Here is a 15,857-nt window from a genome sequence, read left to right on the forward strand (position 1 = left end):
GTTTACAACTCGAGGTGAACTGAACTCAATGGTTCCTTTCTTATACCACCTTTCCCCTCTTTCTGACAGTTTATCATCAAGTGGGAAAACCAGAGCGGGGCCTCTCTGTGCAGCCCGCGCCAGCACCCTTATGCCTGGCAGGCTGGCTGGCTGGCTGGTTCTTGTCCATGCCTGGGTTTTCTGGCATCCATCTCAAAGTGGGCAGCCTGTGCCAGCTTGCAGACTATTAGTCCTGTCAAATATTGTGACTCTCTGGTGAATAGCACAGTGTGTAGCGTTGGCAACCCTGGAATAGCTAAGCCTACTAATAATTACTCAGTTTACAATTGTTTACTGCTTTGTATGTGAAAGCTGGAAAAATTCTGACATATACAAAAGGATAACCGTTCATCTGCCCTGTGCCTTTGTGTTAATTACCTTTCTTCCATGATTTCTCTAATAGCTGCCACATTAGGACCTGCTCCTAGATGGGTATAAAAAGGACCTTCATCTTTTTCAATAATTTGCTCTGTTGAGATAATAGAAGATTATTATTTTAGACCTCAATTATACTAAATATAAAGGCTACATCCACAAAGCTTATCCCCCAACTGTACAGTAAGGGCCCTAAATGTGACTTTAAACATTTTTTTTTCCTTTAAAATGAATTGATGGACTAATCTATTAAAAAATGTGCCAAATAATTAAGTATATGTACATTCTGCCTGTCGGATAAAAATATATTAAATACATTTCAGATATGGGATAAGGAGCTATTTTAAACCAAGTAAGTGGAACTAAACAAAGAAAACAGTGAGGGAATTAGAATATATTATATGTAATATCAACTACAATCCAATTTTTTAAACTGAACAAAAAAATTACAGCTTACTAGAAGCCTGCCTGCTATTTGTATGTTAAAAGATTAAAATTAAAATCTCCTGTCCTATCTCACCCCCAGGATCTTGTTCAGTTTATTGTCAAGAAACCTTTTTCTCCTCTTCTTTCCCCACAACATTCAATCACTCTGTTTTGAAAATAAGAACACTGAATCCAGATCCATGTTGGTATGTACTTTAGAACAACTTATGATGAGAGAAAACTTGAAGAGAGGGTCAGATAAAAGGAAGAGGCTCTTGCATACCATCAAAGATGACAAGTGAGGGAAAAAAGGGTTAGTGTGACAGGAGCGGGGTGTGGAGATGAGGATAACTTACCTAATGCTGTCTATGACATGTGTGGCACGTTAGCCCCATGAGGCAATAATATTAACCACACGCCAAGGGGCAGTATGGTCCTCCCTCCATCCTCCTATCAAATGTGGGGTGTCCCATTGTGAGAAGGATAACATGGAGTGGGTGGACTATTAGCCACAGTAGTTTAACACTGGTTTTTACAAATGTCTTCTACTGTATCCAACAACGGACCTATCACGCATCTTGAATTTTAACAAAAAGAAGCTTTTTTTAAAAAAAAAAAAAAAAGGGAAATACCATATTTTCTATCAAATAGATGAAATTTTAAAGAGAAAATATTATCAAAATAAATATAAATCACACAATGTTTTAAATGAATACACAGAGAAAGGGCAACTTTATGAGTATTTAGAACTTCAGCATTATAATTTCCCCCAACTCACTGAGGCAGAAGGATGATCATTTCCCCCTTAACTGGAAGTTAACCTTGTAAGACTACTAATATATTCAACCTTGAATTAAAAAAAAATATTAAAAGCTCCTACATCAATTTGCATATGGCAGTTACTTTGCCATTTTAATGAGATGATTTTACAGCTTGGGTATCTCGCCAGGAGTTGATACACAAAGAGTCAAATAAATTGATTAGTCTAAAACAGATACCTTTATATTTTAAAGGGTTTGAAGGTAGGGACAAATGAGCATGCACAATCATTTTAATTTTTTTTTTTTTTTAATTTGAGTGTAAATGAAGTTCTCTCTTGCACAGCACAAGCATCTGTAATTTAAAGACAAGAAATGTAAGCTTCAGGTTTTTATGAGCCTTCACAAATTGCTGCCAGACTCAAGATTTTTTAAAAAAGAAAGAAAAATCCCATATCTGAAGACAAATTTGCTAATTCTGGATAAATACCATGTGTCTCAGTATATTTCTGGCACTTACCTACACATCTGCATGATGGGAAATCATACTGAGTCTTGACAGGTGTATCCAATAAATTTTTTATAGGAGTATCTAGTAATTTGGAAGGTGACTCTAAAAAATTATTGAGAACAGAACCAGCTGTTCTTTTGGTTGGTGTCTTTTCTGAGGAAGGCGTTGCTTGCTGCTCTAAAACTGGGGTGTGGCTCTCAAGTTCTGCGGCAGTGGTTTGTCTAGTTAAAACCGTGACTGGCCCTGACATTTCAACTTTTACTTGCTTCTGTGATTTGAGATTAAGAGCCTTATGGTCAAATAATGATTTGACCTGAAATTGCTTCAGATGCTGCTCCATGGTCTCAAGGATGCTCCGCTGCTGCACACTGTCACAGCTGGGAGGTGGAATCTCTTGCTTGGGTATCTTTTTCCACATTTTATTTTCTGGCTGTGCTGACAGGGGCCGCATACAGGCATGGGGTTTGGATCCAGGCTCGACCTTAATCGGCCTTTGCATCTGACTATGGCAAGACTCGGCTTGGAGTTGTGTTTGCTGCTGTTCTTGCTTCTGTAAGAGGCGCCACCTCAGAGCAGCATGCTTTTGAATGTCCTTCTGAGGTGGGGTCTGAACATGAGTTCCTGTCTGATCGGGCACAGGGAACGCATTTGCTTGGTTTTGCATCAAGTACCTTTGCTGAGCGAGTTGTGCAGCTTGTTGACCAGACACGTCTTGGTTCCTACTTTTATATCCCTGCAGAACTGAAGCCTGTTGAGGCTTTTGTTCCTGTTGTTGAAAGCACCTGTGAAGAATATCTTGCTTAGGGGTCACATTATTTGGAAAATATTGCATGTGATGCACATTTGGGGTCTTGTTGCCTGCAAACAGTTCAGAATTTACAGTCTGTTCTTTATTGTCTGGAACCAGTTGTATATGGTTTGAACCAGAAATCTGTACTTTGTTTGCATTTGACTTCAAGATCTGACCATAGGGGGAATTTATACTGTTTATATTCTGTACTTGCTCTAGTCCCATTTGGGGATTATGAGTCTGGAACTCACTTGATTTTGAATATTGATCTTCACCAGGAAAGCATTCTTCTACTTTAACCTGGCTGAAGAATGTTCCTTCTCTTGGCTCATCATTGTTGCCCTGGAGATGAGAAAAGGTCTGGGGCATTTGTTCTTTATTCTTCAGCTGTAATTTTTGCTGCTGTTGCTGGTTTTGAGAGAGATGTGAATTCTGGGGTAGTTGTGTTTGTGCTGCCTGCTTATGAGGCTTATGCTGCAAAAGGTGTGAATTTGAGAAGGGTTCAGTCTCTGAAGTCTGTTGATTCAAGTGCTGTCTTAATGTTGGGGGCATGAGTTTCTCAGTCTGGGGATCTGGTCTTTGTTGGAAATGCCATCTCGGGGCACACAGTGGCTGCCTGTGAGTGTCCGGTGAAGGCTCCACTTTGGAGAAGTGCGCCTGGAGTGAGGGGTTTTGGAACTGGAGATGCTGGTCCACTGTACCTTGAGACTGCCCTTGATTCATCTCAACTTGGTACCTTGGTGGCCTCTGCTCCGGCTGCATTATTTTCTGGATATAAGCCTGCCCTGGGAGCCCCCCGGGTGTGTTGGAATTTCCAGTGTATTGTTTGGAGGTCATTTGATTGGAGGGGTTGGACTGATACTGAAGAATTGACCGCAGGGTTGTCTCATTACATTTTAGATGGGATTCTGCTTGACGATAGTGAGGGGCCTTCAATTCAATCCATCCTGGTTTCAGATAGCACTGTGTTGGGAGCATGAGGTCACGTGTTTGTTCCTTGTCTTGACTCTTGAGAATCTCTTGCTGTTTGTGTCCCATCAAATGCTGGCAGTGATCCTGTGGATCTCCACCGCTACGAAGAATCGGTGGGTTAGGCTTGAGATGTTCTGAAAGTTGTCTGGTTTTCTCAGAACCCAATGGAATAGTCATTGTCCCTGGAGTCCGACTGTCATTCTTGTTAACACAATTATTCTGAGGCCTTACTGGAAGCATCAGAGAGGGGTTGGATACATGGGCGGAGGGAGTAGGACTCTGGGGTGGTGGTGCCTCATGTTGACCCTCTATTTTCACTTCCCTTAAAAGAGTTGGGTCACTTTGGTTGGGGTAGTGATGGAGTTCTTCCAAAACCCCATCATTCAGAGTGCCGTTTCCTTGAGAAGGAAGCTGAGGAACCTGCGGAAGAGGAGGAGGGGGAGAAAGAAGCAATTGTGATGGTGGTGGTGTGGTAGTGGCAGAAAAGGAATCCTTAGTGAACACTGAGCTTTGCTTGAAGCAAGCACCATTCATTTCATTTTGCTTTAAATACCGTTCAGAGCTGCCGCTGGGAGACTGCAAATTGCCGCTGGGACCCAAGCAGAATTCTTCGCCAGAGCCTAGCTTTGCAGTTGCTTGGATGTTACTGTTTTCTGCCAGAGATGGGCGTATCTCAAAAGCGGAATTCTGCTGCTCTGGTTTCTGAAAGGGGCAGGCCCCTAGCGTTGCAGCTGGTTTACTGGCACCATCCGCCTCACAGCTCTCAGTCGCCGCTGCGGCTGGCTCTGGAGGCAGCTCAGAGTTCGAGGTCTGTGGGAAATTGATCTGCCCTGAGGTATGCGCTGGGTGAGTGACCTCACAGGACAACTCATTAGTAGCCTGACTGTTAATGGCATGTATGTGAGATGTGGTTTTCTGCACCGCGATGGAAACACAATCTGGATAATATTGAGACAGTGTTTTTTCCAGGAGTTCACCGTGTGTGTTTTCCATGGAAGAGGCAGAAACTGTAGCACCATTAGGCATGAGCACTGCCTTGTTTTTAAGAAGTAATACAATGTTCTTGTTGTGGTAGTTAGCACTTTTCCCCTCCTGTTCGTTCAGAATCTGAAGCTCTGGGTTTTCAGACCCACCGCAATTGTGTGTTGGAAAACTGGTGAAATCTTTCACTTCATTTTCTTGGGCCGCAGAGCTCACAGATTCCCTCCTACCACTCACATCGGAGACATTTGGTTGACTGCTGCCTTTGTCTGGATTTCCTTCTCGGCTTTCCCCGAAGCTCTTTCTTTCTCCATTAGCCTTTTGGTCTGGTTTCAGTTTCTTGTTCTGATGGAGCCCAGAGAGAGAAGGTTCGCTAACTGTGCGTTTTATCCCGCCATTCTGCAGACATCTGGAATACCCTCTGCCTTCCTGTATGAAATCTGGACTCACGCGACTCTTTTGGCTTCCTTTCATGTGGGGTATTCCATAATAACTTTTCAAAGACGGCCACTTGCTGTCTCCATTCACTTCCAGATAAGGTCTCTCGGTTAATGGGCTTCCATTCTGGAGCTTTCTCGCCAGAGGTTCTGTCTGGCAAATGGGAGACGGAGATGGTATCAGGAATGGACTTAGTCTGTTGCCCTCAACATGGTTGGTTCTGTCCTGTTCCATCAGGCTTGCTTCGGGGCCATCCAAAAGGCTGCCCTCTGAATGAATTCTAAAGAGCACAGAAACAAAAAAATAAAGTACATTAATATATATCTAACACTAACAGTACACCTTACAGAAAAACTGTGGCCTTAATAATATTGCTATTCCTAGACATAGCCAACTGTGATACTCCTTTTCATGTCTCAAAGTGACAGTCAAAAGCTACTCAGGATATGCTTATTCTTGTCTTCCCAGCAACCCTCAAATATTTATGTTCACAAAAAACAAAGATCAAAATCACCAGCTAATGTGAGAAGTTCATACTGTATTAGTAAATATTATCAACTTCCTTGCCAAATAATTTTTCTTGTCAAAATGCTAAGAACAACAGAGGAAGACTACCTCCTTCTCTAGCACCTTACATATCCAATCGCTTGCTAAGTTCTATCAATTCCATTTCCTGTGTATTCCTGGAATTATCTTCACTGCAATTTAGTGGCCGGATCTACGTTATCTTGCTTCACTATCTACTGCAGTAGTTTTTTAAAAGATTTTTCTCTCGAACCCAGCTTGTCCTCTTCCCAGTCCTGCAAGGATCCTTCAAACTGCTATCAAAGGGAATGTTCTAAAATGCAAATCTGGTGTCATACCCTTCTGCACACACTTTGGTGGTGGTTTGGTTTCTAAGTTGTGTCTGAGTCCTGCAACTCCATGGACTATAGCCCACCAGGCTCCTCTGTCCATGGGATTGCCCAGGCAAGAATGCTCGAGTGGGTTGCCATTTCCTTCTTCAGGAGATCTTCCCAACCCAGGGATCGAACCTGGGTCTCCTGTATTACAGGCAGATTCTTTACCAACTGAGCTACCAGGGAAGCCAGCACACTTTAGTAACTCTTATTGCCTGCATCAGCAGTTCTCAAACTCTTTACCCAAACACACCTGGAAGACAAGGCACGGTCCCTGCAGTGTTAACACTCCAGGGGATGGGGTATAGGGGTGAAAGTATAATTTATATGGCCTTTCTCAGTGATTCTGTATTTTCCTCTATAGGATCCGGCTGGCTCCTCCTTCTGCGAATTCCTGCCTAATAGACATGGTTTTTCATATGCAAGTTTCCATTCTTCTGTCCTCCTACTTGCTCCCACAGATTATACTCCAACCATAACAACTGTTTATAAATACCCAAACACTGTAAGCTCTTTCAGACCTCCACACTGTTGTTTTATCTCCTAGAATGCCTTCCTAGTCCCTTTATCATGCCCAGTGACTTCTGTATCCAGCTAAAACTGTCTCAGATCACCTTCTCTAGGGATTCCCTCCTGATTTTCCAGAAGAATTAATCACTCCCATTTCTATTCTCCTTCTTTACCTTATATATAGTCTACTGCTGAACACATCACATACAATTGTGTCTTGCTTGGTCTCTATTACTGGGCTGTGAATTCTTTAAAAATATCCTACTCTGTTTATTTTTGTGCTTACTATAGAGTAAACATCTAATCAGTTTCACTTAGACTGATAAAACTTTATTCATCTTGAGTTCATTTCTTTATTCAGTCATTCATTCAAACATTTTTGAGACCAATATTGATGGACATTTCAAAGTCCAAATAATAGGATGAAATGGGCACTAAAAATAAAAATATAATCCATTATATAAAGTGAATGCTGCCCCATTTATTATGGAGTCATGCTTTATTTTCCCACAGTTTTTCTCATTAAATTTATTTTAAGGATGTAAGCAGAAAAAGACATCAAGACTATTTTCCCTTTGGGCTATAAAAAAAGGTCTATTAAAATAGCCACTGCTTACTAACCAGGACAAATGAAACAGAGGAAGAAATAAATATTGGAAAGCAACACTAAAGTTACCATTTGCAGCGAATAAGATTGTACACTGGCCAACCAAGAGAATCAACTGAAAAACTGTTCCAAAGGATAGTAAAGGAGCTAGAGAAAAAAACCAACCACCTTGGTACCTGACAGCAACAACTAGTCAGAAGCTTTGGTGAAATAAAAAACTGTAAATTTTTTTTAAACACAAAGAATACACTTAAAAAGATATGTGAAGGACCTATCTGAATAAAACGTTAAAACGAGACTGAGGGATCTACAAACACAAACACAAAACAAGTAGAAAGGTAATATATCTTCTTACACAGCGGTCAAATCAACCAATTCATTTAATACATTTTCATAAAAATACTAGCAGAATGTTTTGAGGAATTAAGAAGCCAGACTCTAAAGTTGATGTGGAAAAAATAAACAAATTGGATATCCAGGAATAATGTGAAAGAGAATGGTAATGCAGCCTGAGCAGGGCAGTAGCCAAATTGAAAGATATTAAAAAGCAACAAAAGCTCTACTTAAAACAGCTTGTACTTGCACATCATTAGATAATAGGGTGTTTATAAGACCAATGGAATAGAATATAAAGAAATAGATTCAAACACGCATAGAAATATGGCATGAGGTAATGTTAGATCGATAGGATAGTATTCTGAAAAAATGATGAAGTTGGATTAATTCCTTATACCTTATACCAAAATGCATTCTAGATAGATTTAACATCTGAATATGGAAAACAAATCACCAAAAAATTTAAAAACAGTCTTACTAAACTTAAAAGCATAATCTAATGACTGGAAAAGTTCTTTGTGACACAAAATCTAAAGCCATGAAAGATGAGGAAGTTCAGTAAAATGCATGCATGCAAACACAAACCCCTAGGCAAAGTTAAAAGTTACATAATACTTTTCTTGTAAGACTCATACAAATTGACAGAAGAAAAAAAAATCAACCATCAAATAGAAAAAATGAGTCAAAACTAGTACAAACAACATAGAGGAGATTTAGCAATAGCTACAGAATTTCGTAAAAACTTCCTTTGATTCTTCAGTTTTAAAAACTTTTCTAACAAACATGCTCATATATATGTGTTAAATGATGTATGCACAACGTTTTGCATTAGCAAAAGTTTGGAAACAACCTACATTTTCAGATAAAGTATTTCCAAGTAATTAAATGAAATAAAGAAAGCTGCAGGACAGTATGTATAAGAATGCCACAACCTGTACATTTACAAGAATAAAAATAAAATGAGCTCTGGTTTAAATACTTTGCTTCCAGGAAAAGGAATGGAGAGGCTGGAAAACAGCACTGAGAGGGAGATTGCCTTTAACTGTGTCATTTTATAACATTTAGGCATGCATATAAATAAATGAAACTTTAAAGGTCATAATTCATAATGGACAAAGAAAAACAACAGAACAAAGTGATATCTTAATTTCTGCTGGACCTATTTCCTTTCAAATATTAAGAGATGGCCTAGATGTGCAATAGTCACTAGTCACAAATGGCCATTGGGCCTTTGAAACCTGTTTAGTCCAAGTTGAGTAGTTTCATAAGTATAAATACACAATGTATTTCAAAGAACTTAGTGTGGGCCAAAAAATATAAAATAAGTCAGTTCTTATTTCATGCTGAAACAATGTCATATTGGATATAATAAGTAAAAACAGGTCATTTCATTTGTTTCTTTTTACTTGTTTTACTGTGAGTACTGGAAATTTTTAAATTTCCAATGTGGCTTAGGTTGCATTTCTATTGGGTAGCTCTAAGCTAAACTGATACTTGTAATCATTGATAATCTTTAATAAAATATAACCTTTAGCTTTCAGAATCATTAATATTGATTTATAGTCTTTGATATAGGAGGTTTCTCCAAAATGAGGGCATTACCATTTTTCAAAAATTAAGAAGCATATGAGAGCAGCCAAGATGGCAAATTAGAAGGAGCTTAATGAGCACACCAAAATCACAACAATCTACAGAACAATCCTTGAAAAAGACTGAAACCTACCAGAAAACACTTCCTACAGTTAAACACGTACAGATGGAAGCACAACCAGCCTAGTGGTGAATTCCCAATATAATCAAATCCCATACCCCTCAAGTAAACAACCCACAAACCGGAGAATAATCATATCACAGAGGTTCTCCCACAGAAGTGAGAGTTCCATCCACACCAGGAAGAGGAGCCCTCCAGAGCATTTGGCTTTGAAGGTCAGTAGGGCTTGACTGCAGAAGCTCCCCAGGATTGGGGGAAACAGAGGCTGTTAAAGAGCACACACAAAATCTCATGTGCACCAGGACTCAGGGCAAAAGCAGCAATTTAATAGAAGCCCAGGCCAGACCTACCTGCTGGTCTCGCAGGACCTCCTGGGGAATGGTGGTGGATATACTGGGGAACATTCATCTGTGTAAGCTTTCCAAGAGGCTGATGTTTTGGCACCAAGACCTGGCCCCATTCAATAGCCTTAGGCTCCAGTGGCAGGGTGCCTCAGGCCAAAGGACAAACTGGATGGGAACGCAGCCCCACCCATCAGCAGAAAGGCTGCCTAAAGACTTCCTCAGCCCACAGCCTGAGAATGATGGGAAAAAAATTTGCAGATAATGCTACCAATAAAGGCTTAATTTTCAAAATGTACACACAGCTCATACACCTTAATATATGTACTAAAAAAAAATCCAATCAAAAGATAGGCAGAAGACCTAAATAGATATTTCTCCAAAGAAGACATACAGATGGCCAACAGGCACATGAAAAGATTCTCAACATTCTTAATTATTAGAGAAATAAGAATTAAAACTACAATGAATTATCACTTCAAACCAGTCAGAATGGCCATCATCAGAAAGTCTACTAATAACAAATACTGGAGAGGGTATGGAGAAAAGGGAACCCTCATACACTGTTTGGAGAAGGCAATGGCACCCCACTCCAGTTCTCTTGCCTGGAAATCCCATGGATGGAGGAGCCTGGTAGGCTGCAGTCCATGGTGTTGCGAAGAGTCGGACACGACTGAGATACTTCACTTTCACATTTCACTTTCATGCATTGGAGAAGGAAATGGCAACCCACTCCAGTGTTCTTGCCTGGAGAATCCCAGGGACAGGACAGCCTAGTGGGCTGCTGTCTATGGGGTCGCAGAGAGTCAGACATGACTGAAGCGACTTAGCAGCAGCAGCAGCAGCATACACTGTTGGTAGGACTACAACTGGCACAGCTGCTATGGAGTTTCCTTAAAAAGCTAAAAAAAAAAGCTACCATATGATCCAGCAAGCCCACTCCTGGACATATATTAGAGAAAACGCTAATTTGAAAATGTATATGCACACCAGTTTTCACAGCAGCACTATTTACAATAAGCAAGATGTGGAAGTGACCTAAATGTCCATCAACAGATAAATGGATAAAGAAGATATGGTAGGATCTTCCCTGGTGGCTCAGTGGTAAAGAATCTGTCTGCCAGTGCAGGAGACATGGGCTGGATCCCTGGTCCAAGAAGATCCCACAGGCCACAGAGCAACTCAGCCTGTGAGCCACAACCATTTAGCTTGTGCTCTAGATCCTGGGAGATACAACTATTGAGCCCATCTTAGAGCTGGTGCTCCACAAGAGGAGAAGCTACCACAATCAGAAAGCTATGCACTGCAACGAGGACTGGCCCCTACTCACTGCAACTTGAGAAAAGCCCACGTGTAGCAATAAAGACCCAGCACAGCCAAAAATAAATAAAATAGAGAAGAGGTGTATATATTGAATATTTATAATGGGAGAGTTCCAGAAAAACGTCTATTTCTGCTTTATTGACTATGCCAAAGCCTTTGACTGTGTGGATCACAATAAACTGCGAAATTCTGAAAGAGATGGGAATACCAGACCACCTGATCTGCCTCTTGAGAAATCTGTATGCAGATCAGGAAGCAACAGTTAGAACTGGACATGGAACAACAGACTGGTTCCAAATAGGAAAAGGAGTACGTCAAGGCTGTATATTGTCACCCTGCTTATTTAACTTTTATGCAGAATACATCATGAGAAACGCTGGACTGGAAGAGAAACAAGCTGGAATCAAGATTGCTGGGAGAAATATCAATAACCTCAGATATGCAGATGATACCACCCTTATGGCAGAAAGTGAAGAGGAACTACAAAGCCTCTTGATGAAAGTGAAAGAGGAGAGTGAAGAAGTTGGCTTAAAGCTTAACATTTGGAAAACTAAGATCATGGCATCCGGTCCCATCACTTCATGGGAAAGATGGGGAAACAGTGGAAACAGTGTCAGACTTTATTTTTGGGGGCTCCAAAATCCCTGCAGATGCTGACTGCAGCCATGAAATTAAAAGACACTTACTCCTTGGAAGGAAAGTTATGACCAACTTAGATAGCATATTCAAAAGCAGAGACATTACTTTGCCAACAAAGGTCTGTCTAGTCAAGGCTATGGTTTTTCCAGTGGTCACGTATGGATGTGAGAGTTGGACTGTGAAGAAGGCTGAGCGCTGAAGAATTGATGCTTTTGAACTGTGGTGTTGGAGAAGACTCTTGAGAGTCCCTTGGACTGCAAGGAGATCCAACCAGTCCATTCTGAAGGAGATCAGCCCTGGGATTTCTTTGGAAGGAATGATGCTAAAGCTGAAACTCCAGTACTTTGGCCACCTCATGCGAAGAGTTGACTCATTGGAAAAGACTGAATCTGGGAGGGATTGGGGGCAGGAGGAGAAGGGGACGACAGAGGATGAGATGGCTGGATGGCATCACTGACTCGATGGACATGAGTCTGAGTGAACTCAGGGAGTTGGTGATGGACAGGGAGGCCTGGCGTGCTGCAATTCATGGGGTCACAAAAAGTTGGACACGACTGAGTGACTGAACTGAACTGAACTGAACTCAGCCATTAAAAAGAATGAAATAATACCATCTGCAGCAACATGGATGGGCCTAGAGATTATCATACTAAGTGAAGTAAGTCAGACAGAGACAAGTATATTAATATTACTTACATGTGGAATCTAAAAACTGATACAAATGAACTTGTTCACAAAAAAAGAAATAGGCTCACAGACATAGAAAATAAACTTATGGTTATCAAAGGCAACAGTAGCGGGTAGCAGTGGAAGGATAGGGTGGGGGAGATAAATTAGGAGATTTGGATATGTATACTACTATATATAAAATAGGTAAACAATAAGGACCTAAAGTATAGTACAAGGAACTATACTCATTATCCTATAATAACGCATAATGGAAAAGTATCCAAAAAATAATATATGTGTGTGTGCCAGCATGTGTATGCGTATGACTGAATCACTTTGCTGTACACTTGATACTAACAAAACATTGTAAAATAATTATACTTCAGTTAAAAGAAATTAAGTAAGAAGCACAGATATAAGCTAGATAATTCTTCATAGAATTAGGTCAATTATTTTTCCAAATATTATAGCAAAAAATGTGTTTTTTTGGCAACTGTAAAATTGATTAATACATACACCAAACAAAATGTATTTACATATATATATATTATATATACACACACACACACATATGTACATTATATTTTTATATATTATATGAAATTTGCAGGCTCTGAATACATATTGTCCTACTTACTTTTTAAATAAAAATATTTATATATTAGTGGGGACTTCTCTGTAATACAGAGGACATGGATTCAATCCCTGGTTGGGAAATGAAAATGCCACAGGTCTTATAGTGTGACCAAAAAAAAAAAAAAGATATATATAAAATAATACATTATTACAATCCATACCACATAATTTGGATATTCTTTAAAGTGTCAAGGACAGAATTACAATGGATGGAGTTTGCAAATCTTTTATGAGAAAAATAATAGCTTCTAAGAAGAAATGAAGGTGACTTGAAATTTATTTCAATATGGAGTTTTAAACACAATAGCCAGTTTTAAACACTAATTTAATCCTAGTATTAGAACTCTTCTGTCCATGACAGCAATTCCTTTACTGAGTACAACCATCAGATGTAGAAAGTTACATTGTTAACTCTTTCAGGGAGGACAGGAAAATTATATATTATCTTTTCATTTTTTTTGGATGGGGATAACTTTTATTTGAGAATTATTTGTTACTGGTCTATGAATCTAATTCAGACAATTTAAACGAAAAAAGTGCCATTTTAGAGGGAGAGAAGAGAAATATTTTCTTTGACTTCAGTTTGTCCTAGACCACACTTTTTGCATATATACCCCCAGAATATTACACAATCCAGGAGTCTACTTGCAACAGCACTCTTAAAATCACCGAGTGCTTTTATACTGACATTGGAACATTATTTATCTTGTAACGAAAGAAGAAAGAAATGAGACCTGTTCATTTTGATCATTGTATAATACTTTCCTGCTTATAAAAGCTTTCCTCTATAAAAACTTTCCTGCTGTAATTTTTACAGTGTATATAAATATAAAAAGTTTTTTCAAGCTTACAGAAGTCAATAATTTGTATGTAAGACAAAAAATCTTCCAAGATAGTTTTTATCTTCTAAGCTGTGAAAATAGAGTAAATATTTTAACAAATTCAAGGGGAAAAGGGAAACTTTTTTCATAATTAAACTAAGTGGGTTTTTTTTTAGATGAATGTAAATTTTTATTAGAGAGATATTTTTGTGTGGCATTCCTTTTGAGACTAAAAACAGAAATAGAGTCTAAAAGAGACTAAAAACAGAAATAGAGTTTTTATTCATTCATATCTGTTCTACATGACTGATAGCAGAAACATTTTAGAATCCTCATAATTGAGATTGAAATGGAATATCCTTCATTTATCCATTTTTCCTACACTAGAGAGCATATAATTAATATGATGTATAGTACTAATCAGGATGCTATTCCATTGTGAAGCAATATTAAAATGTTTTTAAAGTAATACCAGCTCTTGGAGGTTTGTATATGATAATTTATACCAAATACAATTGTCAAATGCTGCTGCTGCTGCTGCTAAGTCGCTTCAGTCGTGTCCGACTCTCTGCGACCCCAGAGACAGCAGCCCACCAGGCTCCCCCATCCCTGGGATTCTCCAGGCAAGAACACCGGAGTGGGCTGCCATTTCCTTCTCCAATGCATGAAAGTGAAAAGTGAAAGTGAAGTCACTCAGTCGTGTCCGACTCTTAGCGACCCCATGGACTGCAGCCCACCAGGCTCCTCCGTCCATGGGATTTTCCAGGCAAGAGTACTGGAGTGGGGTGCCATTGCCTTCTCCGACAATTGTCAAATAGTTAATGCCAAATAAAAGTATATCTATAAAAATCAGAAAAGAAAATTTTCATTTTAGAATAAGATTCAATTTCTACAATAAGGACAATGACTCATCTACAGGGACATGGGCCAATCAAAACTAAAGCACTAATTTTTTTCTTAAAACTGTTAGGAAGTTTGTCAGCAGGAACATAGGCAGAAGAGCCTTTGGCAGACCTAGAAAGAAAGACTGGCTAAGCTTACCCAGTTATTTTTTTTCATGGTGTCAACACTTAATGTTATAGCATTTAGTCACAATTTTAAAATGAATAGTGAGCTTTTAACATATTCCTTAAGAGATGTTCTGACAGATGATGGCTAATTTCAAGCTATCAACTACCAACTCACAAAATTCCTGAAAATTTCACAATCTGCTCTTGCAAACTGTTAAGAGGTAGTTCTAGGCACACTACTGTTAAAGCTACTGAAATATTAACAAATCATATTTGTTTCTTTTCGTCTTTTTTGGAAATAGAATGAAAGTTCTCTGAGAACAAGTACGTGTCATTTTATTTGCAGCAGTCTTCCTTATTTCCAGAATAACAGCAGACAAAGCATTCTTGCCTATAGACTTACTAAACAGTATGTTAAACTTTTGCAAGGCTAAGAAATTTTTAATTATTCAAAATGAGTGATAAATGTGATGATGATGGTCATGACAATGTATAGAATATTTCAGAGCATAAGAAAAAAATCTAGTTCCACTCTGTTATTTTACAGATGTAAAAACTGAGCAGTTTCCTCAAGTTAGGCATCAAAATAATTGCTCCCACAGGGGCTAAACCAGCAGCACCATAGAGGCATAGGTTCTGCACTGCCCTGGACTGTGGCTTTGGTAACACAATATGAATATTCAATTGCCACAGGAGTACAGGACAGGGGAAAGCACTTTCAACTGTCAAGGTCTGCATGCCATCAATCCCAATTTCTCTCATGAAATTTAACTCCATTCCCTCTTGCCATAGGAGAGAAATACATGTGCCACTAAGTCAAAGTTAGTTTTAAAAGGATGACAATGAATGTTCACCAAACAGATCTATCAAAATCACTGAGGCAGAAGAACTAGTGTTCTAAGTAGATTATACATCAGTAGTTATCAGATACAGAGGGGACTATGTAAAAAAAAACTCCGTGCCTTTAAAAAAAAAAGTAATATTCAATAAATAACATGGAAACTTTTCTGGCTATTGAATCTTTAACTTAGGAAAAGACATGGCATATATTTATCTACTTTATAC

General features: G+C 39.1%; 1 protein-coding gene across 3 annotated transcripts in view; it reads right to left on the minus strand.

Moving 5' to 3' along the window:
- TET2 (tet methylcytosine dioxygenase 2) overlaps nucleotides 1–15,857 on the minus strand; it is a 143,419-nt gene that overhangs the window by 39,763 nt on the left and 87,799 nt on the right. For all 3 annotated transcript variants that reach the window (XM_070372062.1, XM_070372061.1, XM_070372063.1), the window contains 2 exons: nucleotides 2,119–5,570; nucleotides 418–508 (listed from right to left, as the gene is read on the minus strand). In XM_070372062.1, the coding sequence (XP_070228163.1) occupies nucleotides 418–508; nucleotides 2,119–5,524 (3,497 nt within the window). In that variant the 5' untranslated portion in view covers nucleotides 5,525–5,570. The remainder of the gene's footprint in view (nucleotides 1–417; nucleotides 509–2,118; nucleotides 5,571–15,857) is intronic.

The sequence above is a fragment of the Bos mutus genome, chromosome 6 (genome assembly GCF_027580195.1).
Source record: "Bos mutus isolate GX-2022 chromosome 6, NWIPB_WYAK_1.1, whole genome shotgun sequence".
NCBI lineage: Eukaryota > Metazoa > Chordata > Mammalia > Artiodactyla > Bovidae > Bos > Bos mutus.